Below are 26898 nucleotides of genomic sequence, written 5' to 3' on the forward strand. Positions count from 1 at the left end.
GGCATGGGGGGCGTTGGCAGCAGTGTGGGACAGATGGTGGCAATGCAAAATGGGGGGAGCACAGTGCAGTGCAAGAGGTGGGAGGCACAGGATGGGGGGGGTCAGCAAGGTGGGCAAGTGGAAGGGTGCAGGAGACGGATGGTGAGACCGGGTTAGGGGTGGGGTCAGCAAGATTGGTGGGGGGGGGTCAGGAGAGAAAGGGAGGAAATAGCAAGTGCTGCAAGTTGGGAGAAGGGAGGGGAGGCAGTATAAGAGAGGAACAGGGTGGCAGACGGGAGACAGTAGGGGAGTTAGATGGGAAAAGGGAGGAGAGCGATGGGAATAGGAACAGGAATGAGATGGAAGATGGGAGCTGGGAAGGAGAACTCCCTTGAACAGGAGAAGTGAGCTGAGGCGAGAGAAGGGAGGGAAAGGGAAGGAAAAAGAAGGGAAGGTAGAGGAGCTAGGAAGGGCAAGGAGGGACAGTAGAATGATGGGAGGGGGACGGGATATATGAGGTGGTAAGGGGGCGAGACAGAAAGAGCAGGGACATGGATGAAGAGAGGGTAGGAAGATGGGAAGGGAGTGGAGGGAAACAGAAGAGGGGTGGGGAAGGAGGTTGGAAAGGGAAAGGTGGAGTCAAGGAATACAGGAGAGTTGAATGAGATAAGAGGTGCTGTGAAATGGGAGAAGGGAGGGAGATTGGAGACAGGATCAGAAAGATGAGTGATGGGAGACAGGAGAGGAAGGGTGGGAGACAACAGACAAGACAGGAGATGGCATAAGATTTTGGGGGAAGAGGGTGGGTTATGGAAGATGGGGGATGGGGTGAGGGGAGGAGATGGGAGACGGTGGGAGCTGAGGTATACAAAACAATGTACAGGGGTTACACACCTATCGGTGACGTGAGGGAGATAGGGAACAGTGGGGGCTAAGGTACAGGAAACGGGGTAAGGGCTTACTCACCTGTCGGAGATGGATACGAAGAACAGAGACGGCTGTGACTCACCTGTCGGAGATGGTCACTCTGCAGCACAGCCCCGATGAGTTGTAGCAGGAGCTGGGGCAGGCGCAGGCTCTGACAGAAGGTGTGTAGCAGCTCCCTGTCACATCGCGTGGCCAGCAGGTGGGTGGTGACGCGCAGCACTGGGCGTAATCGGGAGGCTCCCTCCAGCATCCCCTCCAGTACCTACGCAATGGGGAAGGAAATGATCAGGGGCAGCATGGACAGGTGGGGGTCCAGGTCGGTGTCTGTCCGTCTGTCTGACTGTCTCTGTCTCTCTCACTCACACACACACACACACACACACACACACAGAGCTTGCATGCACGTGTACGGGCTGCCCATGCACACAATGTGTGGCATGGACACGTGCACGCTGAACATGCAAGCAGTCTGAGCTCTGTCAGCACGTGCACATACAAAATATATACGATCTACATGAACACACAACATACACTCATCTGCATGCATAAACTGCACAAATCCTTTCTGCATGCATAAACACGTGCATTTACACTGCTATCCCGTCGCCACAATGCATCTACGCATAACAGACCATCTCTCTGTGTAGACATAATGCAAAGCCCAGTCTGCACATGTACTCAATCTCTATGTATATCTAGACAGTGCACACTGTCTGTATGCAAACATACAGCACACCCCATCTGCACGTGTACACACAGTGCATGCTGCCTACATGCAGACATGCATACACATAGCACACACCCTGTCTGCATGAGTACACACACAACATACACATGTCATTGATCTCGTGTTTGCACACGAACCCCCCCACCTCGTTGATCGTGTGCACAAACCCACACCCAGTGATGCTTAACACCTGCCCCCCCCCCCCCACACCACCCTGCATGGCTCTCCCGAGCAGTTGAGGCTCCTATGTCATACACCACCCAAGACCATCACCTCTGCACCAACTTCCCCTTCACCTGCTTGGGCTCCCATACCGTATACGACTCAAGAACACCCACCATTTCTCCACATAGATACTCCATCTCTCATTCGGAGCTCCACACCATACACCATTCAGGAACAGTGCTCACCTTACCAACTTCCCCCATCCAGGCTTCTGTGCCATAATCTGTTCCCCCCGCGCCAACCTCTCCCCTCCCCTGGATTCGAAGTACCCTACAACACACAGGAACACCACATTCCCCCTACACCAGCTCCACCCTTTTCTGTTCCCTGTGCCGAACACCACCTGAGATACCTTGTCCCTCTCCCTGCGCTGACAACTTCCTACCCTCATGCCCTCCTTGGGTCTCCTTGCTACACCAGCCTGGACACAGTGCAGTGACCTGGTCCCATTGCTGATCTCTCTCATCCCCATTCCATAGGGACACCCACCCCCAAGCTAACCTCTCTCAGTCCTGACGACTGGTTTTGGACTGAAATGTCAACTGTTTACTCTTTTCCATGGATGCTGCCTGGTCTGCTGAGTTCCTCCAGCATTTTGTGTGTTTTGCTTGGATTTCCAGATCTGCATATTTTCTCTTGTTTGTGGTTTGATAACCTCCCTCCCTTCCAGGATTCCTGTGACATACACCACACAGGACCAGCGCCCCTCCACACCAACCTCCCCTTTCCAGAGTCTCTGTGCCGCGCACCACCCAGAACAGAACCCCCCCCCCCCCGCAGCTTCTGTAACCTGTACCTGTGTGCTGGAGTTCTCCAGCCTTGTCTGCAGTCGTTCGCGGAAGATGGGGTCCTGCAGGAGAGCCAGCGGGGTGCTGAGCTGCAGAGCAGATGGGTCAGTGGCCTCGATCAGCTGTTGCCATTCATCATCACTGTCCACCGCCTGCTGAAGGGGACAGATAGGACATTGTGACTGGCTCCTGCTAATCAACATTCCCTCCTCTCTCCACCATCATGTCACTGCTGGAGTGAGGGCGTAATCCAGAATCCCCCCATCCAAACTTCCACTGGAATCTCTCCCCATGACCTGAAATGTGACCTCGCAGAGGGTCTCCGAGTTAAGCGGCAGGATACAGACTGATTGCAGACACAGGTGGGGTTTATTCCAGGCAAGTTTGAGATGTTGCACATTGGGAGGTCAAATACAAGCACAGAACACAGAACAGTACCGCACAGTATAGGCCCTTCAGCCCACAATGTTCTGCTGTCTTTCTAATCTACTCCAAGATTAATCTAACCTTTCCCTCCTGAAACACCCTCTATTTTTCTTTCATCCATGGGCTGATCTAAGAGTCTATCTGGCATGCCATCCAAAACTTTGACAAACTTCTATAGGTGTGTAGTGGTGAGTATGCTGACTGGTTGCATCATGGCCTGATAGGGAAACACCAATGCTCTTGAATGGAAAAATCATCCAAAATTAGTGGATACAACCCAGTCCATTATAGGTAAAGCACTCCCCACCACTGAGCACATCTACAAGGAATGGTGTCACAGGAAAGCAGCATCTATCATCAAGACCCCCACCATCCAGGGCATGCTCTCTTCTTGCTCTGCCTTCAGGATGGAGGAACAGGAGCCTCAGGACTCACACCACCAGGTTCGGGAATAGTTATTAACCCTCAGTCATCAGGCTCTTGGACCAAGGGGAAAACTTCACTCAACCCAACACTGAACTGTTTCCACCATGTAGTGACTCATTTCAAGGACTCTTCATTTCATGTTGTCAATACTTATTGTTTATTTATTATTATTATTTTGGGTATTTGTTGTATTTGCAGTTTGCTGTCTTTTGCACATTGGCTGTCTATTTGTCTTGTTATGTGTGTTTTTTAAAATTGATTCTGTGGTGATTCTTTTGTATTTACTGTGAATGCCCACAAGAAAATAAATCTCGGGGTATATGATGACATATATGTACTTTGATAATAAATTTACTTTGAACTTTAAACTTAAGTGTCCCTAAAGTATCTGCCTCTACCACTAATACTGGCAGCGCATTCTATGAACCCACCACGTGTGGAAGAAAGCCTACCTCTGACATCCCCCCATTACTTTTATCCAATCATCTTAAAAGTCGCTCCTCTTGTATTAACCATTGCCAAACTAGGAAACGGGTGCTGGCTGAACATTCTATCTATGCCTCTTATGATCTTAATCACCTCTATCCAGTCACCTTTCATCCTCCTTTACTCCAAAGAGAAAAGCCCTAGCTTGTTCAACATCTCTTCATAAAACATGCTCTCCAGTCCAGGCATCATCTTGGTAAATCTCCTCTGCACCCTCTGTAACTCTTCCACATCCTTCTGGGGCAACCAGAACTGAGCACAATACTCCCAAGTGAGGCTAACCAGAGTCTTAAGTAAGGAGAGAGTGCACAGTTAACTGCTGGACCCTTAATAGTGTTGGTGCACAGTCCAAGCCCCCCTACAACTGGACACACTGATAGGGTGGTAAAAAAAATGTTTGGCATTCTTACCTTTATTAGTCGACGCATTGAGTTCAAGGCTGCATTCAGTTCTGGTCACCCCACCACAGGAAGGGTGTGGAGGCTTTGGAGAGGGTGCAGAAGTTAACCAGGATGCTGCCTGGATTAGAGGGCATTAACTATAAGGAGAGATTGTACACACTTGTACTGTTTTCACTGGAGTGCAGGATGCTGAAATGAGACCTCTTAAGAGTTTTATTAGATTATGAGAGGCATACATTGGGTAGGCAGCCAGTATCCTAACACCAGAGGGCATGCATCTTAATTGAGAAGGAGGGTATTAAAGAGGTGCAGGGCAAGTTTTTTTTTTACGCAGAGAGTGATGGGGGCCTGAAATGCACTGCCAGATGTGATGGTTGAGACAGGTACAATAGAAGTGTTTAAGAGGCTCCTAAGCACATGGATCTGTAGAGAATGGAGCAATATTGGGTGTGTGGGCAGAGGGCTGAGGTGTCAGTAGTTTAATGTAGAAGATGCAGAATCCTCAAGGGCAGAGTTAAGAAACTGCAAGGGTGAAAAAAGAACAACCCTGATGTGAAGCCTCCGAACAGTAGCCAGAATGTGGGATACAAATTACAAAAGATAGAAAAGGCACGTAGTCATGGAGGTTTTCATTATGCGGACAGATTAGGAAAATCAGGTTGGTGCTGAATTCTAAAAGAATTCATTTGTTGAATGTCTGCAAGCTTCTAAGCTCAAGATTTTGGCCTCAATACCTCCTTGTGTAATTGGATCCTTGATTTCCTCAATTGCAGACTCTAGTCATTTCAGAAGGGCAAAACATTTCCTCCAATCTCCATCAGTACATGAGCACCACAGGCTGTGAGCTTAGCCCCCTGCTCTACTTGCTTTATACTAATGACTGTGAGGCTAAGCACAACTCCAACGCCACGTTCAAGTATGCTGACGATACCACTGTCACTGGTCAAATCAAAGGTGGCGATGAATCAGCATTTAGGAGGGAGATTGAAAATGTGGCTGAGTAGTGCCACTACAACAACCTCTTACTCATTGTCAGAAAGACCAGGGAGCTGATTATTGACTTCAGGAGGAGGAAACCCGAGGTCCATGGGCCAGTCCTCATCGGGGGAATCAGAGGTGGAGAAGGTCAGCAAGTTAAATTCTTCAGTGTTAGCGTGTGAGAGGATCTGTCCAGCCCAACACCCAAGTGCCAATATGAAGAAAGCAAGGCAGTGCCTCTACTTCCTTATATTCAGCATGACATCTAAAACTTTTGACAAAACACCCACAAATGTGTGGTGGAGAGTATAATAAATGGTTACATCATGGCCTGGTATGGAAACACCAATACCCCTGAACATAAAATTCTACAAAATGTAGTGGAAACAGCCCAGTCTATCACAGTTAAATCCATCCCCACCACTGAGCACATCCATATGGAGCGCCGTTGCAGGAAAGCAGCATCCATTATCAAGGACCTCCACCAACCAGGACATCTCGCTGTTGCCATTAGGAAGCTGGTACAGGAGCCTCAGGACACCCACCACCAGATTCAGGAACAGTTATTATCTCTTAACTATCAGGCTCAACTACCAGTGGGGATAACTTCACTCAATTTCACTTGTTCAATCACTGAACTGTTCTCACAACCAATGGACTCACTTACAAGGACACTTCATCTCATGTTCTCAATATTTATTTATTATCTTTTTTCTTTTGTATTTGCAGAGTTTGTTTTATATTGCACACCAGATGTTTGTCCATCCTGTTGGGTGTAGTCTTTCATTGATTCTATTGTGTTTCCTGTGAATGCCCACAAGAAAATGAATCTTGGGGTTCCATATGGAGACATATATTTAGTTTGATAATAAATAAATATAATAATAATAAATTTACATTGAACTTTGAGATGGCTTTTTAAGAGCAGCTTGCGGTAGAACCCAGTAGGAAAAAACAATTCTGGATTGGGTCTTGTGTAATGAACTGACTTGATGAGGGAGCTTAAGGTGAAAGAACCTTTAGGAGACAGTGATCATAGTATGATAGAATTCACCCTGTAGTTTGAAAGGGAGAAGCTGAAGTTAGATGTATCATTATTATAGTGAAGTAAAGAGAATTATAGTGGCGTGAGAGAAGACCTGGCCAAAGTTAATTAGAAGGGGACATTTGCAGGGTTGATGGCAGAATAGCAATGGATAGAGTTTCTGGGAGTAATATAGAAGGCAAAAGATAGATTCATCCCCAGAAAGAAGGATTCTAAAAGGAGGATGAGGTGACTATGCCTGACAAGAAGAGTCTATGACAGCATAATAGCAAAAGAGAGAGTATATAACATCACTAAAATTAATGGGAAGCTAGAGGATTGGGAAGCCATTAAAATCAACACAAGGCTATTTTTTAAAAAAGCAATAAGGACAGAAAAGATAAAATGTGAAGGTAAGATAGCCAATAATATAAAGGAGGATACCAAAAATGTTTTCAGATATATAAAGAGTAAAAGTGAGACAAGAATGGAGATCAGACTGCTGGAAAATGATATGGAGAGCTAGTAATGGGAGACAAAGAAATGGCAGACAAACTCAATATTTTGCTTACACCTTCAGCTGGACCAGATGGGCTACACACAAGGGTTCTGAAAGAGGCAGCTGAAGAGATTGTGGAGACATTAGTAATGACCTTTCAAGAATCATTAGATGCTGACATGGTTCCAAAGGATTTGAAAATTGCAAATATCACTTCACTCTTTAAGAAGGGAGGGAGGCAGAAGACCTGTTAGCCTGACTTCATTGGTTGGTAAGATGTTGGAGCCCATTATTAAGAATAAGGCTTTAGGGTACTTGGAAGCTCATATTAAAAAGGCTTCCTTAAGGGGAAATCTTGCCTGACAAACCTTTGTAATTCTTTCAGGAAATAATAGGCAGGATAGACAAATGAAAGTCAGTGGATGTTGCTTACGTGGACTTTCTAGAGACCTTTGTCAAGTTGCCACACGTGAGGCAGAAAGAGCCCATGTTATTACAGGAAAGATACTAGCTTGGGTAGAAGACTGGCTGACTAGCAGGAGGCAAAAAGTGGGATTAAAGGAGGCCTTTTCTGGTTGGCTGCCACCGGACTAATGGTGCTCCACAGAGGTCAGTATTGGGACGGCTTCTGCTCATGTTATATGTCAATGATCTGGATGACTGAATTGATGGACTTGTGGCCAAGTGTGTGGACGATACAAAGGTAGGAAGAGGGGCAGGTAATGTTGAGGAAGCAGGGAGTCCTCAGAAGGATTTGGTCAGATTAGGAGAATTGACAAAGGTGGCATATGGAATAGACTGTCAGAAAGTGTATGGTTATGCATTCTGGTAGAAGGAACAAAGGCATAGACTATTTTGTATATGGGAAGCAAATTCAATAATCAGAAGTGCAAAAGGTCTTGGGAGTGCTCGTGCAGGACCTCCGAAATGTTAACTTGCAGGTCGAGTCAGTAGTAAGGAAGTCAAATGCAAAGTTAGCATTCATTTCAAAAGGACTCGAATATAAAAGCAAGCATGTAATGGTGAGGCTTTATGAAGCATTGGTCGGAGTGCACTTGGAATATAATGAACAACTTTCGGCTCCTTATCTAAGGAAAGATATGCTGGCATTGGAGAGGGTCCAAAGGAGTTCACACGAATAATCCCAGGAATGAAAAGGTTAACATACAAGGAGCTTATGATGGCTCTGGGCTTTTACTTGCTGGAGCTTAGAAGAAAGAAAGGGGATCTTATTGAAACTTATCAAATTTTGAAAGGCCTAGGTAAAGTTGTTGTGGAGAGGACATTTCCTACATTGGAGCAGTCTAGGATAAGAGGTCACAGTCTCAATACAAGGATGCCCCTTTACAATAGAGATGAGCAATTTCTTCAGTCAGAGTGTGGTGCACCTGTAGAATTCAATGCCACAGATGGCTGTGGAGGCTAAGACATCAGCCGATAATTTCTTGTTCAGTAGGGTGTCAAAGGTTACAGTGAGAAGACAGGAAAATAGGATTGAGGGGGTTAATAAATCAGTCATGATCTAATGGCAGAGCAGACTCGATAGGCCAAATGGTCTAATTCTGCTCTATTTCTTATAGTCATAATTAGTACGACACATGAATCGCAGTCACACACACACACAGCTGTGGAGGAGGGACTGAACCCAAGTCTCAGTGCCCAAAGGCAGCAGCTCTACTGACTGAGCCACTGTATGATCCAGCCCCACATTTTACAGCCTTTACATCCCTGGGAGAGTGCCCTGGATAATGTTACTCACTGCATTACCCTTATCCTAGGAAGTAGTGCCAGGGAGTCCTTCCACACAGAGACAGGCCCTTCAACCCATTAAATCTGTACTAACAAAGACACATTGGCACTGTCCTATTTTATTCTCCTCGTACTGACCCCAGGTGTGTGTGATGGGATGATATAGAGGGAGCTTTGCTCTGTCTCTGACCAGAAGATTATGCGATGGAATAGTATGGAGGGAGCTTTACTCTATGTCTGACCATGGGATTATATGATGGAATGGCAAAAAGTCAGTGATGGTGACATAGGAATAGATGGTACCTCATTTTCTGTGCTGTGACTTTTCTTCTTCACCATCCTCGTTGAGATCTGGACTTCGGGGAACTCCAGCTCATAATCCCGGCTGATCTGTTGAAGACTGTTGGCAGGAAAGTGCTCATCAGGCCCCAGGAGGAGAACCAACGGATACCTTGTGCTCTGGGGAGGGAGGCTGGCAGGGCATCAGCCCCTCTCCATCCCCCCCATTTCCCTCCCCACGGCAGTCTCACACCATTGACCTCTGCCACTAATAGGGTGCATTGAACATTGACACAGGTCCTTCAACCCAATTGGTCCCTGCCAAGGAAGGTGCCTTCCTGAGCTGGTCCCATTTGCCCATATACCTCTAAATCCTTTTTTATGCCTTGGACCCCCACCTTTAACCAGGTCGGTGGAGCAGGTTGGAAATGGCTGCTCTAAACTTTTCTTATCTGTGTACCTGTCAAGTGTCTTTTAATTGTAGCTTCTCCTACTTCCTCTGGCAGCCTGTTCCATATCCTTATCACACTCTGTGTAGGAAAACTTACCCCTTTAAACCTTTCCCCTCTCACCTTAGACCTGTGCCCTCTGGTTTTAGACTCCTCTCCTCTGGGGAAGAAAGACTGTAATCACCCAAATTATCCATGCCCGATGTGCTTTTAGGCCACCCCTCAGCCTCCTTTACTCCAGGGAAAACAATCCCTGCATGTCTAATCTCTCCTCATAACTCACATCCACTAGTCCCGGAAGCAACCTGGTGGATCTTTACTGTACCCTCTCCAGCTTAATCCCACCATTTCTATGGCGTATGGGGTTCTCAAAACATGACCATCATAGTATGGTACAGCATGGAAAAAGGTCCTTTGGCCCACTGTGACCTGCTGACCCTTTGTCCCATCTGTCTATATTAGGACCACATCTCTCCGCATCCTGTTGTTTAACTGCCTGTCTAGTGAGGCCTCCGTTGGTTGGTCAACCATTGGATGCTCCACTCTTGCTGTACTCAAGCCAGTAAACAATCCTGGGCAGTACAACTTGGTGAGGAAGCTGTTGCCGGTGCAGCAGGCTCCCCCTCTCCATGCAGCTGATGAATCCAAAGCTACGGCAGAGACGGCACATTGACCTCTCTAACTACCGTTAATGCCCCACCTCCCCTTCGTACCCCATCTGTTATTTTTTTTTCTCTCTCTTCTTTCTCCCTCTGTCCCTCTCACTATAACTCCTTGCCCATCTCCTGGGCTTCCCCCCTCCCCCTTTCCTGTTCCCTAGGACTCCCATCCCATAATTCTCTCCCTCTTCCAGCCTCGTATCCCTTTTGCCAATCAACTATCCAGCTCTTACATCCACCCCTCCCCTCCTGTCTTCTCCTAAATGGACTGTAAAAGCTTTTATAGATATGTGAAAAGGAAAAGACTGGTAAAGACAAATGTAGGTCCCCTGCAGACAGAAACAGGTGAATTGATTATGGGGAGCAAGGACATGGCAGACCAATTGAATAATTACTTTGGTTCTGTCTTCACTAAGGAGGACATAAATAATCTTCCAGAAATAGTAGGGGACAGAGGGTCCAGTGAGATGGAGGAACTGAGCGAAATACATGTTAGTAGGGAAGTGGTGTTAGGTAAATTGAAGGGATTGGAGGCAGATAAATCCCCAGGGCCAGATGGTCTGCATCCTAGAGTGTTTAAGGAAGTAGCCCAAGAAATAGTGGATGCATTAGTGATAATTTTTCAAAACTCGTTAGATTCTGGACTAGTTCCTGAGGATTGGAGGATGGCTAATGTAACTCCACTTTTTAAAAAAGGAGGGAGAGAGAAACTGGGGAATTATAGACCGGTTAGCCTAACGTCGGTGGTGGGGAAACTGCTGGAGTCAGTTATCAAGGATGTGATAACAGCACATTTGGAAAGCGGTGAAATGATCGGACAAAGTCAGCATGGATTTGTGAAAGGAAAATCATGTCTGACGAATCTCATAGAATTTTTTGAGGATGTAACTAGTAGAGTGGATAGGGGAGAACCAGTGGATGTGGTATATTTGGATTTTCAAAAGGCTTTTGACAAGGTCCCACACAGGAGATTAGTGTGCAAACTTAAGGCACACGGTATTGGGGGTAAGGTATTGGTGTGGGTGGAGAATTGGTTAGCAGACAGGAAGCAAAGAGTGGGAATAAATGGGACCTTTTCAGAATGGCAGGCGGTGATTAGTCGGGTACCGCAAGGCTCAGTGCTGGGACCCCAGTTGTTTACAATATATATTAATGACTTGGATGAGGGAATTAAATGCAGCATCTCCAAGTTTGCGGATGACACGAAGCTGGGTGGCAGTGTTAGCTGTGAGGAGGATGGTAAGAGGATGCAGGGTGACTTGGATAGGTTGGGTGAGTGGGCAAATTCATGGCAGATGCAATTTAATGTGGATAAATCTGAAGTTATCCACTTTGGTGGCAAAAATAGGAAAACAGATTATTATCTGAATGGTGGCCTATTAGGAAAAGGGGAGGTGCAACGAGACCTGGGTGTCATTATACACCAGTCATTGAAAGTGGGCATGCAGGTACAGCAGGCGGTGAAAAAGGCAAATGGTATGCTGGCATTTATAGCAAGAGGATTCGAGTACAGGAGCAGGGAGGTACTACTGCAGTTGTACAAGGACTTGGTGAGACCACACCTGGAGTATTGTGTGCAGTTTTGGTCCCCTAATCTGAGGAAAGACATCCTTGCCATAGAGGGAGTACAAAGAAGGTTCACCAGATTGATTCCTGGGATGGCAGGACTTTCATATGAAGAAAGACTGGATGAACTGGGCTTGTACTCGTTGGAATTTAGAAGATTGAGGGGGGATCTGATTGAAACGTATAAGATCCTAAAGGGATTGGACAGGCTAGATGCAGGAAGATTGTTCCCGATGTTGGGGAAGTCCAGAACAAGGGGCCACAGTTTGAGGATAGAGGGGAAGCCTTTTAGGACCGAGATTAGGAAAAACTTCTTCACACAGAGAGTGGTGAATCTGTGGAATTCTCTGCCACAGGAAACAGTTGAGGCCAGTTCATTGGCTATATTTAAGAGGGAGTTAGATATGGCCCTTGTGGCTACGGGGGTCAGGGGGTATGGAGGGAAGGCTGGGGCGGGGTTCTGAGTTGGATGATCAGCCATGATCATAATAAATGGTGGTGCAGGCTCGAAGGGCCGAATGGCCTACTCCTGCACCTATTTTCTATGTTTCTATGTTTCTATCACTTCACATCTCCCTCTCCCCCTCCCACTTTCAAATCTCTTACTATCTCTTCTTTCAGTTAGTCCTGACAAAGGTTCTAGGCCCAAGGCGTCAACTGTACCTCCTCCTATAGATGCTGCCTGGCCTGCTGCGTTCACCAGCATTTTTTGTGTGTGTTGCAACGGCAGAGACTGACAGTTTGGCACAAGCAGCATCACATAGTTGACAGTCAGTGTTGAACTCAACATAGGACTGCCTTAGGGACTACAGCTCTGGATTTTTCCCTCGGGTTTACTCCCAAAGCCTTCCCCATGAGCTGCCAACCACAGCTAACAAGCCCCATCTGCCTAGAGCAACTGGTTTTAAGACATCAGTAAACCGCCTTTGTCCCTTCTCTCGTCAGTAGAAACAGTTCCACTGGGCTTAGTAGCTAAGCCACACGTGAAGGCTAAGAGCTAGACTTGGTTGTCCAGGCTGTCTATATGCCGCATAAACGTAGTAACTGTATTTGATTCCACCATCTCTTCTGGCAGATCTCATCTATTCTTTGTATGTGAAAACTCATCCCTCAGATCTCCTTTAAGAGAAAGATTACCTTTTTTTGTCACATGTACAGTATATTGAAACATCGTGTGAAATGTATAATTTTCAAATCAGCAAGGATTGTGCTGGGCGGCCAGCAAGTGTCTTCAAGCTTCCAGCGCCAACAAAGCATGTCCATAAATGATTTACCCTAATCCTAACAATACATTGTGGGAGGGAACTGGAGCATCCACGGTGTCATGGGGAAAATATACAGACAGCTGCTGGAATTGGACCCTAATCTGTGTTTGCTGGCACCGTAAAGCAATGTGCTAACTGCTATGCCATCATGCCAACCCTATATCTAACCTCTCACCTTAAATCTGTGCCTTTGTTTCTGACATCCCTACCCTGGGAATAAAGATTCTGAGCATCAGAACAGAACCGTTACATCCTCAGGAGACCAAAGAAATTCAGCATGTCCCCTTTGTCCCTCACCAATTTTTATCAATGCACCACAGAAAGCATCACAGCTTCATACGGCAACTGCTCTACCCATGACCACAAGAAACTCCAGAGAGTTGTGGACACAGCTTAGCACCTCCCGGAATCCAGCTTTCCCTCCATGGACTCTCTATACTTCTCACTGCCTCTGCAAAACAGCCGGTATATCAAAACCCCTATCCATCCGAGACACACTCTTTTCTCCGCTCACCTATTTCACGTTAAAGTGGACTCCTCACCGCACTACCTCATTATGATTTTCCACTTTATTGTTTACCTGCCCTGCACTTTTTCAATAGCCTTAACATTATACTGCATTGTTATCGCTTTACTTTGTGCTACCTTAATACACTATGTCATGATTTAGACTTAGCACATGTACTTCGAAGCATACAGTGAAATATGTCATTTGCATTACCAAGCAAAACACCCAAAGATGTGCCGGGGCAACCTTTAAGTGTCACTGCACATTTTCACACCAACATAGCATGGCCACCAGCAACACAATAAAACAGAAGAGATCTGACATCAATTATGTATAATACTGACATCAGAGACTGTAGATACTGTATGATTTGAATGATTTGATCTGTATAAACAGTATGCAAGACAAGCTTTTCACTGTATCTTGGTGCACGTGACAATAATAAACAATACCATCAGGCAAGAGATACAGAAGCCTGAAAACACACACCACCAAGCTCAAGGACAGCTTCTGCCCCACTGTTATAAAAGTATTGATTAACGGTACAATAAGACCTAACAGACTACCTCGTGTGATCTTTGTACCTTATTGTCCTCCTACACTGCACTTTCTCTGTAACTGTAACACTTCATTTTGCATTCTGTTAATTGCTTTTCTCTTGCATTACCTTGAGATCAAATGGGTAAATAATTTATTTTAGAGATATGTACTGAGGTGCATTGAAAAACTTAGTTTTGAATGCCATCTGTACAGACCATTTTATTACCACAGTGGAGTGCAGGCAGATAATAATTTTAGATTATGAGGACACCCAGTCCTCATTTATTGTCATTTAGAAATGCATGCATTAAAAAATGATACAATGTTCCTCCAGAAAGATATCACAGAAACACAGGACAAACCAAGACGAAACTGACAAAACCACATAATTATAACATATAGTTACAACAGTGCAAAGCGATACCATAATTTGATAAAGAGCAGACTATGGACACGGTAAAAAAAAGTCTCAAGTCCCGATAGCCCCATCATCTCATGCAGACGGCAGAAGGGAGAAACTCTCCCTGCCATGAACCTCCAAGCGCCGCAAACTTACCGATGCATTGGAAGCACCGGACCGCAGCCGACTCTGAGTCCGTCCGAAAACTTCGAGCCTCCGACCAGCCCTCCAACACTGAGCACCGAGCACCATCCTCTGCTGAGTGCTTTCGACCTCGCCCGGCCACAGAGCAACAAGCAAAGCCGAGGACTCGGGGCCCTCCCCTCCGGAGATTCTGGATCACACAGTAGCAGCGGTAGCGAAGCAGGCACTTCAGAAGTTTCACCAGATGTTCCTCCGTGCTCTCACGTCTGTCTCCATCAAATCAGGATTGTGCACGGCACCCTACTTGACAGATAACAGATATCTCCACCGGAGTGGCCGCTGCGAGCTGCGTCATGCCGCCATCTTCTCCTCCCGTCTATTTGCAAGGCCATTGCAAGGTAGACTTGGAGATCAAGACTCTGTCTTATGGTACTAGGGGACTGTTCAATAGTCTCATAACTGGGAGACTGAAGCTGTCGTCTCTCAGGTCACCCCCTCAGCCTCCTTCGCTCCAGTGAATAAAGTCCCATCCTCTCCAATTTCACTGTGTGATTACGGTCCTCTCAATACAGCTGCTGTCTTGGGGAAATCCCCTCTGCATCTTTTCCAGTGCTATCACGTCCCTCCTATACTGTGGAGACCAGAAATGCACAGAATATACTCCACGCAATCTAACCAGTTTTGTAAAGTTGCAACTTCATGTCTCAACTCTTATATTCTCTGCCATGACCTTCGAAGGCAAGCATGGCTCACACCTTCTTGATGACCCAATCCACTTGGAGGCGTCACTTGTATCCACTCAATCCACTTGGGGCATCATTGGTTAACATTCCTCTCCCATTCACTCCTTCCATACCTTCTAACCCACCTTCCTAATTTCATTTCCCACAAGTTCCAAGGATGTTCTCAAAGCCTTCCGTTGCAACATATCTGCTGATCCCTGAATGCCCTGGAAGTACTGAAGGAGGAGCCTTCAGGAAAATGTAGAGAACCCTGTCGTCCTGTACTGAGGCAGGTTTGTGGTGGGGTGGAGTTGCCCTGAGCAAGTGGCGGAAATAGCACATCACCTCATAAGGTAGACACCGCAGAGTCTTTGGTGTGTCAAAGACTCTTAGACAATTTCTACAGCAGAGCACTTGTGTCACTGTCTGATGCAGAGGCTTCAATGCACAGCATCAAACCAGATCCACCATCAAGCAGCAATGACTCAGGAAGACAGTGTTTTTCATTACGAACCCTTACCGTCTGTGACACACTTTCTTTGCACTGCTATCATCGGGGAGGAGTACAGGAACATTCAACGTTTTATGAACAGCTGAAACATTGTCCCAAAACTATCAGATTTCTAAACGGTCCATGAACACTACCTTGTTACATGATACTTGCACTATTTTTTGTGACTTTTAGTAAATGTTATTATGTCTTGCACTGTACTGCTGCTACGAAATAACAAATTTCTTGACAGTCCGTGATAATAAAGCTAATTCTGAATCTACCACTGTGCCACCACCAACTTTTGCGAGAGAGATTTGAGGGATCCTGCCAAATCAATGGACCCTAATTAGGAAGAAGTTTGGACTTCTGCAGTTTCCTCCCACCCTGTTCCCCTCTTGTCCTCTTACCTCCTTCCAACCAATGCTGGTTCCCACACCCATCCGCTCCCCCTCACCTCTGCCCCGTCTGCTGGGCCTGTGTGCTTCCCTGGTGGCTGGTGGTCCGTACACATGGATGAGCGCTGTGTGCTGGGATCCAGTCATTAGCAGCCTCTTCTCCTGCAGGCCACCTACTCTCCTGGGCCTTGGAATCCACCCTTGGGTTTGTCTCCTGGATGACCAATTGATTACTCGAGTCCTGTGGGGGTAAAAAGAGGTGTTGGTGATGGCCCAGGATCCTTCAATGCAAGAAAAATCCAACCCGGCACACCAGGAGGGATGTGGGGGGGGGGGGGGAAGAGGAGTAGGGGGTTCCAGATGGGGGAAGGGGATGGAGAGAAGTTATGGATGCAGGGTATAGAGAGAGGCTCTCTCCTCTCTAGTCTCTGTCCTACATCCTCTCTCTGCTCCCCACCCCTGCCCACACGCCAGCACTTCATCCCCCAGCCCGATCCACACATTGTTTCTCCACCTTTGCCCCCACTCCCTCACCCTCTCTTTCTGACCTTGTTGCGTCCCTCCTGCAGCATTCTCTGCCGGGCCTTCCTCAGGATGCGAGAGTGACCAGAGGTGGGTGCCCGTTCACGGCTCTGCTTTTCCTTCCGTGCCTGTTCCTCGGGGCTTAGCACAAGGGTCAGGGGCTTGTAGCTGGCCTCATCCTGTCTCTCCTCCTCCACTACTGTGGGGGTGGGGGGGGGGTGAAAACCAGAGTCAGGGCGATCATCATACTCTTCCCTCCCTCCCTTCCTCCACCACTGACAGGTGGGAGACAGACAGGGCTGGAGGGATTATCACTTCCCCTCCAGCCCCCACCCTGTTATCCCTCAGACCCTCTCCATCCTCTCAGACCTCCCTCTCCACTTCCCTCCTACTTTTATTGCTTCCTCCCTCTCCTCCTTCACTCTTTCCCTGACCCCCCTCTCCCTCCAGCCCATACCCTCTCGAAAGCCCTCCCCTCCCTCCCAACCCTCCCTTTCCAGCCCACACCTGCCTCCCACCCTCTGTTCCTTTCTGCCATCCTCCAGCTCTCTGTCCCACCTCCCTCTCCACATTTGTCCCCACACCTCTCCCTCCATATTCTATCACCCTGCCGTCATTTGCCATTCCCTGACCCTCTCACCGAATACTCTGTCAGCCACGAATGGGTGGTGGAGGAGGTCAGGCCACGAGAGTCTCTGGTTTGGATCCTTGGTCAGAAGTCCCTGCAGAAACTCCTGGGTTGGGGGTGCGGGGTGGTGAGAGACTGGATCAGAAGCTCTGCAATGGGCAGGGGATTCCTCCCATTCTCCACCGATTCCCCCACCCACCAAATCCCATGCCAGAGCCCACAGATACTCCCCCAATCAACTCCCCCCACCCACTAAATCCCCTCCCCTACCTCATGGACACTCTACCCCACACGTCAAAACCCCCGCCAAAGTCCACAGAGGGAGGTTGAGGCTGACTGACCTTGAACTGGGAGCTGATGCCCTTGGGCCACTTGACAGGGTCTCTGACGATAATGCTAACCAGCTGGAAGATGCTGCTGGTGTAGAAGGGAGGAGTGCCGACAAAGAGCTCATAGAGGATGCAGCCCAAGGACCAGAGGTCGGCAGTGTGGTCGTAGGGTCTCTCCTCCACCAGCTCTGGGCTCATGTACAGTGGGGTCCCTTTGATGGAGGTCAGCACTAGGGTCTGCTGGCTCATGGCCCGTGCAAAGCTAGGGGAGAAAAATGATGGAGAGAGTGAGGGAGGGGAGGGGAGGGAGATAGGGTGGAGGGTGGTGTAAGGCAAAGAGATGGGGGAGAGGGGAATAGCGAGTAAGGAGAGGCAGAGAAAGGAGAGGGGAAGGGGAGAGAGAGGGAGAGGTACATAAAGCAGGTTAGAGAGGGGGAGGGAGAGAGGGAAAAGTGGGGAGAGCAAATCAAAGAGGAGGAGGAGGAGGAGTAAACAAAATACAGCAATGGGTTTGGAATGGGTACAAATAGTGAAGAGAGATCAGAGTTACATACAGGACTGCCGTGTTTGTACTCAAACCAAGGTCCCTCTCCTCAAGTTCAAAGTAAATTTATCATCAAAGTACATGTATGTCACATCTTCAACCCTGACATTCATTTTCTTGCAAGTGTTCTCAATAAATCCAATAACCATAATAGAATCAATGAAAGACCACTCCAACGGAACGGACAGCCTGACAATAAAAAAGACAATAAACTGTGCAAATATATAAATAAACAACAAAAATAATAAATACGCAATAAATATTGAGGAGCGATGTCTCAAAAAGGCAGTGTCCATCATTAAGGACCCCCATCACCCAGGTCATGCCTTGTTCTCATTGTTACCATCAGGAAGATGGTACAGAAGCCTGAAGACACACACACAGCTATTCAGGAACAGCTTCTTCCCCTTTGCCATCTGTTTTCTGAATGGATATTGAACCCATGAATACTAGCTCTCTATTTTTTTTAAATTTCTATTTTTGCACTTTACTTTTTCAATCTTATTATTCTATTTTTGCACTTTTTATTTTATAAATATTTACTGTAATACAGCTTTTTTCCATTATTACACACTGCTGCCTCAAAGTCAACAAATTTCATGACATATGCCATATTAAACCTGATGCTGATTCTGAACATGAGATGAAGAGTCCTTGAAAGTGAATCCATAGTTGTGGGAACAGTTCATTGATAGGGAAAGAGAAGTTGAGTGAAGTTATCTTCTCTGGTCCAAGGAAGGTGGTTGAGGGTTAATAACCATTTCTGAACCTGGTGGTGTGAGTCCTGAGGCTCCTGTATTTTCTTCCTAATGGTAGCAGCGAGAAGAGAGTATGCCCTGGGTAGTGTGGGTCCCTGATGATGGATGTTGTTTTGATGCAACATCGCTCCATGTAGATACGTTCAATGGTTGGGAGGACTTTACCTGTGATAGACAGGCCATATCCATGACTATTTGTCAGATTTTCCGTTCAAGGACATTGGTGTTTCCATATCAGGCTGTGATGCAGCCACTAAATATACCGTCCACCTCAACATTCTCATATGATGTGACTTGACCTTTTCCGAATCCTTCTTATTAACTTAAAATATATGAACAGAGGAGCAGAGTTAACGACATTATTGAACATATTCGATTTAAGATATTGGTCTAGCCTTGTTTTGTTCCATTTGCTTTCTTTTTGGGTTTAGTATTTAGTTTTCTTTTTTTTTGTTTTTTGGGGGGGGTTTTCTTTGCATTATTTTTTTCTTTTTATTTATTTTTTTCTCTATGATTAACTATATTAAGAGTTTGGAAGTCTATTACACCTGTATTATTTGAAGTCTTTTTTGTACATGTTTATCAACAATAAGATAATTCCAATCTCTCTGTATCAATGTTGTTATTCTGTTTATAATTTTGGAAAATTAATAAAAAGATTTAAAAAGAAAAGAATATACTCTCCACCAAACATCTATAGAAGTTTGCTATAGTTTTAGCTGTCGAGGTCTGCATACGTACCATTCATTACACTTCTATACCTGCAACATAATGAAGCTGTGATCTCTGAAACCTGGCGTTCCTATTCTGAGGCCAAATATAGGTCCAAGTATAATTAATTGTAGTCGCTATTCCCACTTCCTCTGGCAGTTCATTCCATATTCCCGCCACCTTCTGTGTGGGAAAACCTGCCCCTTTAAACCTTTCTCCTCTCTCCTATAACCTGTGACCTCTGATTTTGGAGTCCCCTCCCCAGGAGAGAAAGATTGTGACCTATCGGTGCTCCTGCCTCTTTTAAGTTTTCTTACTATATCCATCCCTTCCATTTCCTCTCCAGAAATCGAACGAGCTGTGAGAGGAAGTGGAAAAAGACACTTAGCACACTTCATCTCTGCTCCGAAGTGCAACTTCAGTGACTGAAAAAGTACAACTTGTACAACGGATGGTTGTATTGAGAGCCTGCTCGGATGGTTGAGCGAGCTTGGGCTTTTCTCTTTGGAGCAAGGAAAATTTAGATGTGACTTGACAGAGGTATATAAGAAGATAAGAGGAATTTACAGAGTGGCCTGCCAGCACCATTTTCCCAGGGCAGAAATGGTTAGTACGAGAGGGTGACTGGAATAAAGGAATAGAGGGAAGGGGAATGTCAGAGGCGGGGTTTATTTTAAACAGATGGTGGGTGACGGGGTGAGAATTGGATAAAACATAGAACAGAGCATTACAGCACAGTACACACCCTTCAGGCCATGGTATTGTGCCAACTTTTTAATCTAATCTAAAATCAATTTAACCCTTCCCTCCTACATAGCCCTTCATTTTTTTTCCATCATTCATGTGCCTGATGTATCTGCCTCTACCACTATCCACACACACACCATTCTCTGTGTGAAGAACTCACCTCTGACATCCCTTCTATACCTTCCTCCAATCACGTTTATAAGTATTTTCATCTTGGGGAAAAAGTCTTTTGGTTATCTACTCAATCTATACTTCATTTTGCATGCTTTTATTATGTCATCTCTCATCCGCCTTCGTACCAAAGGAGAAATCCCTAGCTTACTTAGCCTACCTTATAAGGCATGGCCTCTATTCCAGGTAGCATCCTCCCTAAAGCTTCCACATCCTTCCTATAATAAGGTGACCAGAACTGAGCACAACATTCCAAGTGAGGGTCTAACAAAGTTTTTACAGAGCTGCAATGTTACCTCACAGCTCTTGAGCTCCATCCCCTGACTAATGAAGGCCAACCCACCATATGCCTTCTTAAGGACTCTACCAACTTCTGTAGCATATTTAAGGGGTCAATGGACGAGGACATGTAAGGGACATTTATGAGCACACGGATGAAAGATAAACGGAGGACTCTGTGAGAGGCAAGGGTTAAATTGAACTTGGAGTAGTTTAAAAGGTTGGCACAACATCATGGGAGCCTTTAACGTGCTCTACTACTGAATGTTCCATTTCCTATCCAGACTCTGATGCCTGCCCCTCATCACTCACTTCCACTCACTGCAACACTTCCCCATGCCAGCACTCCTAGTTGCCGAGGGGAGTGCTGTGTCTAATTCAGATATTCCTGTGAAGAACCGACTAAAGAGGCCATGTACCACACTTCAGGACCTCCCTTAGCACTGCCGCTGGCAAAAATGGTGGGAGGTCCCCGGTCTGAGCTCACCCAAAGTCGCAGAGTTTGAGGATCCCTCCCTTGCCGATCAGAACATTCTGAGGCTTCAGGTCCCGGTGTAGGACGCGGTGGGAGTGCAGGTAATACAGAGCAGACACCAGCTGCCCCGCGATCTCCTGGACCTGCACATAGACCAGAAAGATCAGAGCAGGGCAAGAAAGGAGCTGTTATCCTACCCAGGAGGGGGAGAGATGTTGATGTTGGGGGGGGGGGAGAGATGTTGTGGGGGGGGAGAGATGTTGTGGGGGAAGAGATGGAGGGTGAAGGGAGAGAGAGGTTGCGGGGGGAGAGATGTTAATGGGGAGAGATGTTGGGGGGGAGATGTTGGGGGGGAGACGTTGGGGGGGAGAGACGTTGGGGGGAGACGTTGGGGGGGAGAGATGTTGGGGGGAGAGATGTCGGGGGGGAGAGATGTCGGGGGGGAGAGATGTCGGGGGGGAGAGATGTCGGGGGGGAGAGATGTCGGGGGGAGAGATGTCGGGGGGGAGAGATGTCGGGGGGGAGAGATGTCGGGGGGAGAGATGTCGGGGGGAGAGATGTCGGGGGGGAGAGATGTTGGGGGGGAAGGGGTAGGTAGTACAGAGCAGACATCAGTTGACCTGTCATTTCCTGGACCTAGAAATAGAGCAAGGAGGTCAGAGCGGAGCTGGCAGCAGGGTAGAGAAAAGGAGGGGGAGAGGGTGTGGCAGGGAAAGATAAGGGGGAGGGGGAGGAAGGAAGAGAGGAAAAGGAAAGAGTGAGAGATGTGGGCGGCGAGGAAGGGAGGGAGGGAAGGATTGACGACAGAGAAGGAAAGGAGGACAGATGTGAGGCAGGGATTGGGAGGGTTGAGGGAGGGATTGAGAGGGAATGAGGTAGTGTGTGGGGGGTTGAGGGGGGATCAGAGGGAGTGTCGGGGGGATCAGCTAGAGGGGACCTTGTGGGGGATGCCGGGGAATGGGACATGGAGTGTAAGTGACAGTGGGAGAGACGTGGGGGAGAAAGATAGAGGGAGGAGAGTGAAGTACCTGGAGGCTGGCAAAAGGGGTGAGGGAGGAGAGGACGAGAGGGGTAATGGGTGGGGGCAGGACAGTGGCAAGATGAACAGGGATGTAGAGTGTGCTTAAGGCAGGGGTGGAGGAGGGAGGTAATCAGAGAGGGTGGGAGAGGAAAGTGAAGGCAAGGGAGTGAACAGGGTGGAGGAATGCTGTGGAGATTGTAGGGTGGTCTGGCACAGATTCACCCACCTGCTCCTCGGAGAGGCTGCCGTCATCCTCCAACACCTGGAAGAGTTCGCCCTCTGCATACTCTGTCACCACCACTACCTGCAGTAAGGAACAAGTCAGTGGAAGAAAGTCAGAGTGAGACACCAGACATGACATCGCTCCACACCCATCACCACCATGTCTACAATTGTCTTTATATATGGTGCGCTCCCACAAACCCAGAAATGAGGTCAAGATGCAACTCGTTCAAAAGGTGCAGAGACTACAGCTGGGCCATCCCGCCCAAACAGATGGTGCCAACAATCAAACTGCCCAGTCCCAGGGTATGGTGCCCACAGCCAGACCGTCCTGCCCGGGGATGCAGCAACCAGCATCAAACCACTCTTATCGGGGACACAGTGACTCCAATCGGACGGTGATGCTGCAGCACGGTGACTACAATTGGACCATGCTGACCAGGACGTGGTGACCACAATCAGACCATCCCAACCAGTGGCACTGTGACCACAATTGGACCATGCTGTCCAGGGGTGCAGCGACCCTATTTAAATGCATTCATCCAGTAAGGGGAGGGTGGAAGGAGGGCTGAAGATGTCCCAGTAAATTTGCTCTTGGGGTTGGCAAAGATAACTATTCATAGGTCCTGGAAGTGGGCAGCAGAGGTTTTTGTCTAGGCGACGTTCCAGGCATATGTCCGTGCCTGTGTAACAGTGGAGGTGAAACACAGGTATCATGCAGCTGTTCCAGGACAGTTAGGCACCACATGGGATGAGAGTCATCCAGAATCAGGATGGGGATATTTTCATATAATTTAGTTTGTGTTAGTGATTATATCAGTTACTGTTAATGTCTCTGTGTTTATAGTATCAAATATTCCCATTGACTATTTGTTGTTACGTGCCATTGAGTCATCGACTCACGGTTACCCTATGGGTAGTTGTCCTAAATGAGTTTCGATCCTCGCAAAGGCGGTTCATTGTAGATAGCGTTGCATTCATAGCTGTCCTTATTATGTCCATCTGATTGGCGGCCTTCCTCTCTTCCACTGTCATTCCACCTTGCCAAGCAAGATATCCTTTTCCAGAAAGCTGTTTCTTCACATGATGTGCCCAAAGAGTGATAGGTGGAGACTTGTCATTTGAGACTCGAGAGAGAGACAGTTTGATCTCATTGAGGACCGATTTGTTTCTTCTGTTCTCCAGCACCACAGTTCAAAGACATCGATCTGCTTCCTATCCTCCTTCTTTACCATCCAACTTTCGCATCCATATAATGTTGTTGAGAACACCATCACCTGCCCAAGTCGAATCTTTGTACGTAGAGATAGGTTCCTGTTTCCAAGAATCTTCTCTTAATCCTCCATGACTGCTCTGCCAAGGGTGCTTCTTCACTGGATTTCTTGACTGCTTACCACTTCAGTGTCAATCATTGATCCAAGTAAACTGAAACTGTCAACCACTTCAATTTCCTCTCCATCAGGATTGAAATCAGTTGTGCTGCCAGTAGTCAAAATCTTAGCCTTCTTCAGATTAAGGTGCAGACCCATCTTCAGCCTACGTAACTTGATGCTGGTTGGCATTTGCTTCAGATGTTCTTCGTTTTCAGCCAGTATTGTGGTGTCATCAGCACAACGAAGATTATTGATGATTCTGCCATCAATTCTCACCCCTTGATTATCCTTGTATATTCCTGCATCTCTGAAGATTTGTTCGGTGTACAAATTAAACGAGAGAATACAGCCTTATCATATGCCTTTACGGATGCTGAACCACTCTGTTTCTCCTTGTTCCGATCGAATTGCTGCCTCTTGATTGATATAAAGATCGCACACGAGGACGATCAAATATTCTGATACAGCCTTGTGTCTTAATGTGATCCACAGTTAGACATGATTGGCACAGTCGAAGGCTTTGATGTTGTCAGTAAAGCACATATAGATGTCCATCTGGTGTTCTTTTGCCCTCACAAGAATCCATCTCACATCAGTTTAGAACTACTACAGTTGAAATCCAGTCATAGACATAGGTTCCCAATAAGTAACATCATTTTAAGACATTCAAAAAACCTATCGATTCTCAAAATCAGCCGTTCTTGGATCACAGGCTCACGTTGTGAGTGCAGTTCCTCTTTAAGAAAAAGAAAGTGAGCGTGGGGCAGTTTGCAGGTACGATTGAAATGCAGAGCCTTTAGACCACCAATCCCAACTATGCTACTGGTGAACGTAGTCTCTGTAAAGTAAAATAGAAGAACTCAGAACAACATTTCGGTACCAGAGGTTATATCGGGGTCTGCTTCCTGGAAATATGGCTCACCCCTGTAATGGTCATTTAATTTTAGCCATTATTTCCTACAAGCCAAAACCAAACCTCATAAGTGGTTGTGACGCTTCACTCCCAGGTGAGCTGAACACCTTTTATGCGTGTTTTGAAAGGGAGACGAGAAACTAAACCTACGCGAATCCTGCAACATCTAATGACCTTGTGACCTCTGTCTCAGAGGCCAACGTCAGAACATCTTTCACAAGGGTGACCCCTTGCAAGGCATCAGGCCCTGATGGTGTACCTTGTAGGGCACTGAAAACCTGTGCCAATCCACTGGTGGGAGTGTTCAAGAACATCTTCAATCTTGCTTCAAAAGTGCGACAATCACATCATTGCGCAAGCAGAGCAGATAAGCTGCCCAGTTGCACTCGTCTCTACTGTGATGAAGTGCTTTGAGAGGGTAGTTATCACCAGACTCGATCCTGCCAAAGCAAGGATTTGGACCTGCTAGTTTGCCTATCACCACAACAGGCCTACACCAGATATAATCTTACTAGCTCACCACTCAACCATGGATCACCCGGACAACAGCAATACGTACGTCATGCTGCTGTCAACTGATTACAGCTCAGCATTCAACACCATCATACCCTCAGTATTAATGAACAAGCTCCCAAATCAGGCCTCTGTACCTCCCTCTGTAAATAGATCCCTGACTTCCAACATCAGGAGACCAGTTAGTGCAGTTCAGAAATAACGTCTCCTCCTCACTGACAACACTGGCACACCTCAAGGATGCATCCTTACTTAACCCACTGCTGAACTCTCTCTACACCCATAACTGTGCGGCTAGGCACAGCTCAAACACCATCTATAAATTTGCTGATGACACAACTATTGTTGGCAGAATCTGAGATGGTGACGAGGAGTCTATAGTATTGAGATAGATCGGCTGGTTGACAGATGTCGCAACAACCTCATCATCAACGTTTGTAAGACCAAGGAATTGATGGTGGATTTCAGGAAGGAAAAGTTGAGGAAACGCAGACTTGTCCTCATCAAGGGATTAGCAGTGGAAAGAGTGAGTAGTTTCAATATCTCTGAAGGTCTATCCTGGGCTGAACATATTGATGCAATCACAAACAAGGCACAACAGCGGCCATACCTCACTAGAAGCCTAAGGAGAATCACTGAAGACCACTCTGCAATTTTCTATAGGTATACAGTGGAAAGCATTCTAACTGGTTGCATCACTGTCTGGTAAAGAAGGGCCACTGCACAAGATCAGAGAAAGCTGCAGCAAGTCGTAAACTCCGCCAGCTCCATCATGGCCACTGGCCTCCCCAGTATCGAGGACACCTTCAAAAGGCATATAATTTCTTTTAATGTGTTACAATGTACTGCCACTGGAAAACAACAAATTTCACAGCATGTTGTATGGCAGTGATAATAAACCTGATTCTGATTAGTATTCTAGAATGTAATTCGTAACAATGCACTTCTGTAAAAAAAGGCGCAACAGCCAGTCACGGCGTGGCGGCCACAGTTGGGTGCAGTCTGCCGAAGCCGATCAGTTCCTCACCTCCTGGTCAGTGTGGAAGCTGTCGAGCAGCTGGATCACGTTGGGGTGCCGGAGACCCCGCATGATGTCAATCTCCCGTTGCAGGCACCTCAGCTCCTTCTCCGAGCGGCCGACCTTCGGGATGAACTTCAGCGCCACGACCTGCGGGGACAGGGCTTCGGTCACCAGGGAAGAGGTTACTGAGGGTGGAGGGCTGGCTGGAGCACGTGGTCATATGGGGGTGGGAACAGAAGTCAAATAGAGTCAGGGGCACCAAGGGGTGTCATCAATGAAGAAGGAGGTGGGGCAGGGGAAGAGGTGGGAGGACGTACAAGGTCACTGGGGGAATGGGGGTAGAGGTAGGCAGTATGCAACAACAGGGGAGGCGATGCGCAGGGGACTTGGGGAGGTAGTGTTTAGAGGTGGCACAGGTTCAGTACCTGTCCACTGAACTTCCTGCGGCCCTTATAGACTCTGCCGAAGGACCCCTCGCCGATCAGATTCAGCACATGGTAATCCTTCAACCCTGAGCCTAGTGGTGGGTTCTCCATCCCGGAGTTACCGGGAGACGATGGCTCCAAGCGAAGGAGCCGCGGATCTGCCTGCAGAGGGTGAGGGCAAGAGTTCAGTG

General features: G+C 47.2%; 1 protein-coding gene across 8 annotated transcripts in view; it reads right to left on the reverse strand.

Moving 5' to 3' along the window:
* The window catches only part of stk36 (serine/threonine kinase 36 (fused homolog, Drosophila)), an 86787-nt gene that overhangs the window by 40380 nt on the left and 19509 nt on the right, over positions 1-26898 (reverse strand). For 3 of the 8 annotated variants that reach the window (XM_072272004.1, XM_072271999.1, XM_072272007.1), the window contains exons 2-12: positions 26708-26869; positions 26289-26429; positions 22467-22544; positions 21232-21362; positions 17547-17796; positions 17218-17311; positions 16604-16776; positions 16115-16296; positions 8939-9035; positions 2655-2801; positions 989-1168 (exon numbers count right to left, since the gene is read on the reverse strand). In XM_072272004.1, the coding sequence (XP_072128105.1) occupies positions 989-1168; positions 2655-2801; positions 8939-9035; positions 16115-16296; positions 16604-16776; positions 17218-17311; positions 17547-17796; positions 21232-21362; positions 22467-22544; positions 26289-26429; positions 26708-26818 (1584 nt within the window). In that variant the 5' untranslated portion in view covers positions 26819-26869. Of the gene's footprint in view, positions 1-988; positions 1169-2654; positions 2802-8938; positions 9036-16114; positions 16297-16603; positions 16777-17217; positions 17312-17546; positions 17797-18088; positions 18268-19001; positions 19326-21231; positions 21363-22466; positions 22545-26288; positions 26430-26707; positions 26870-26898 lie in introns of those variants that run through there. The other 5 variants (XM_072272005.1, XM_072272003.1, XM_072272002.1 and 2 more) reach the window with 4 other exon arrangements.

This window comes from Mobula birostris, chromosome 11 (genome assembly GCF_030028105.1).
Source record: "Mobula birostris isolate sMobBir1 chromosome 11, sMobBir1.hap1, whole genome shotgun sequence".
Taxonomy (NCBI): Eukaryota; Metazoa; Chordata; class Chondrichthyes; order Myliobatiformes; family Myliobatidae; genus Mobula; species Mobula birostris.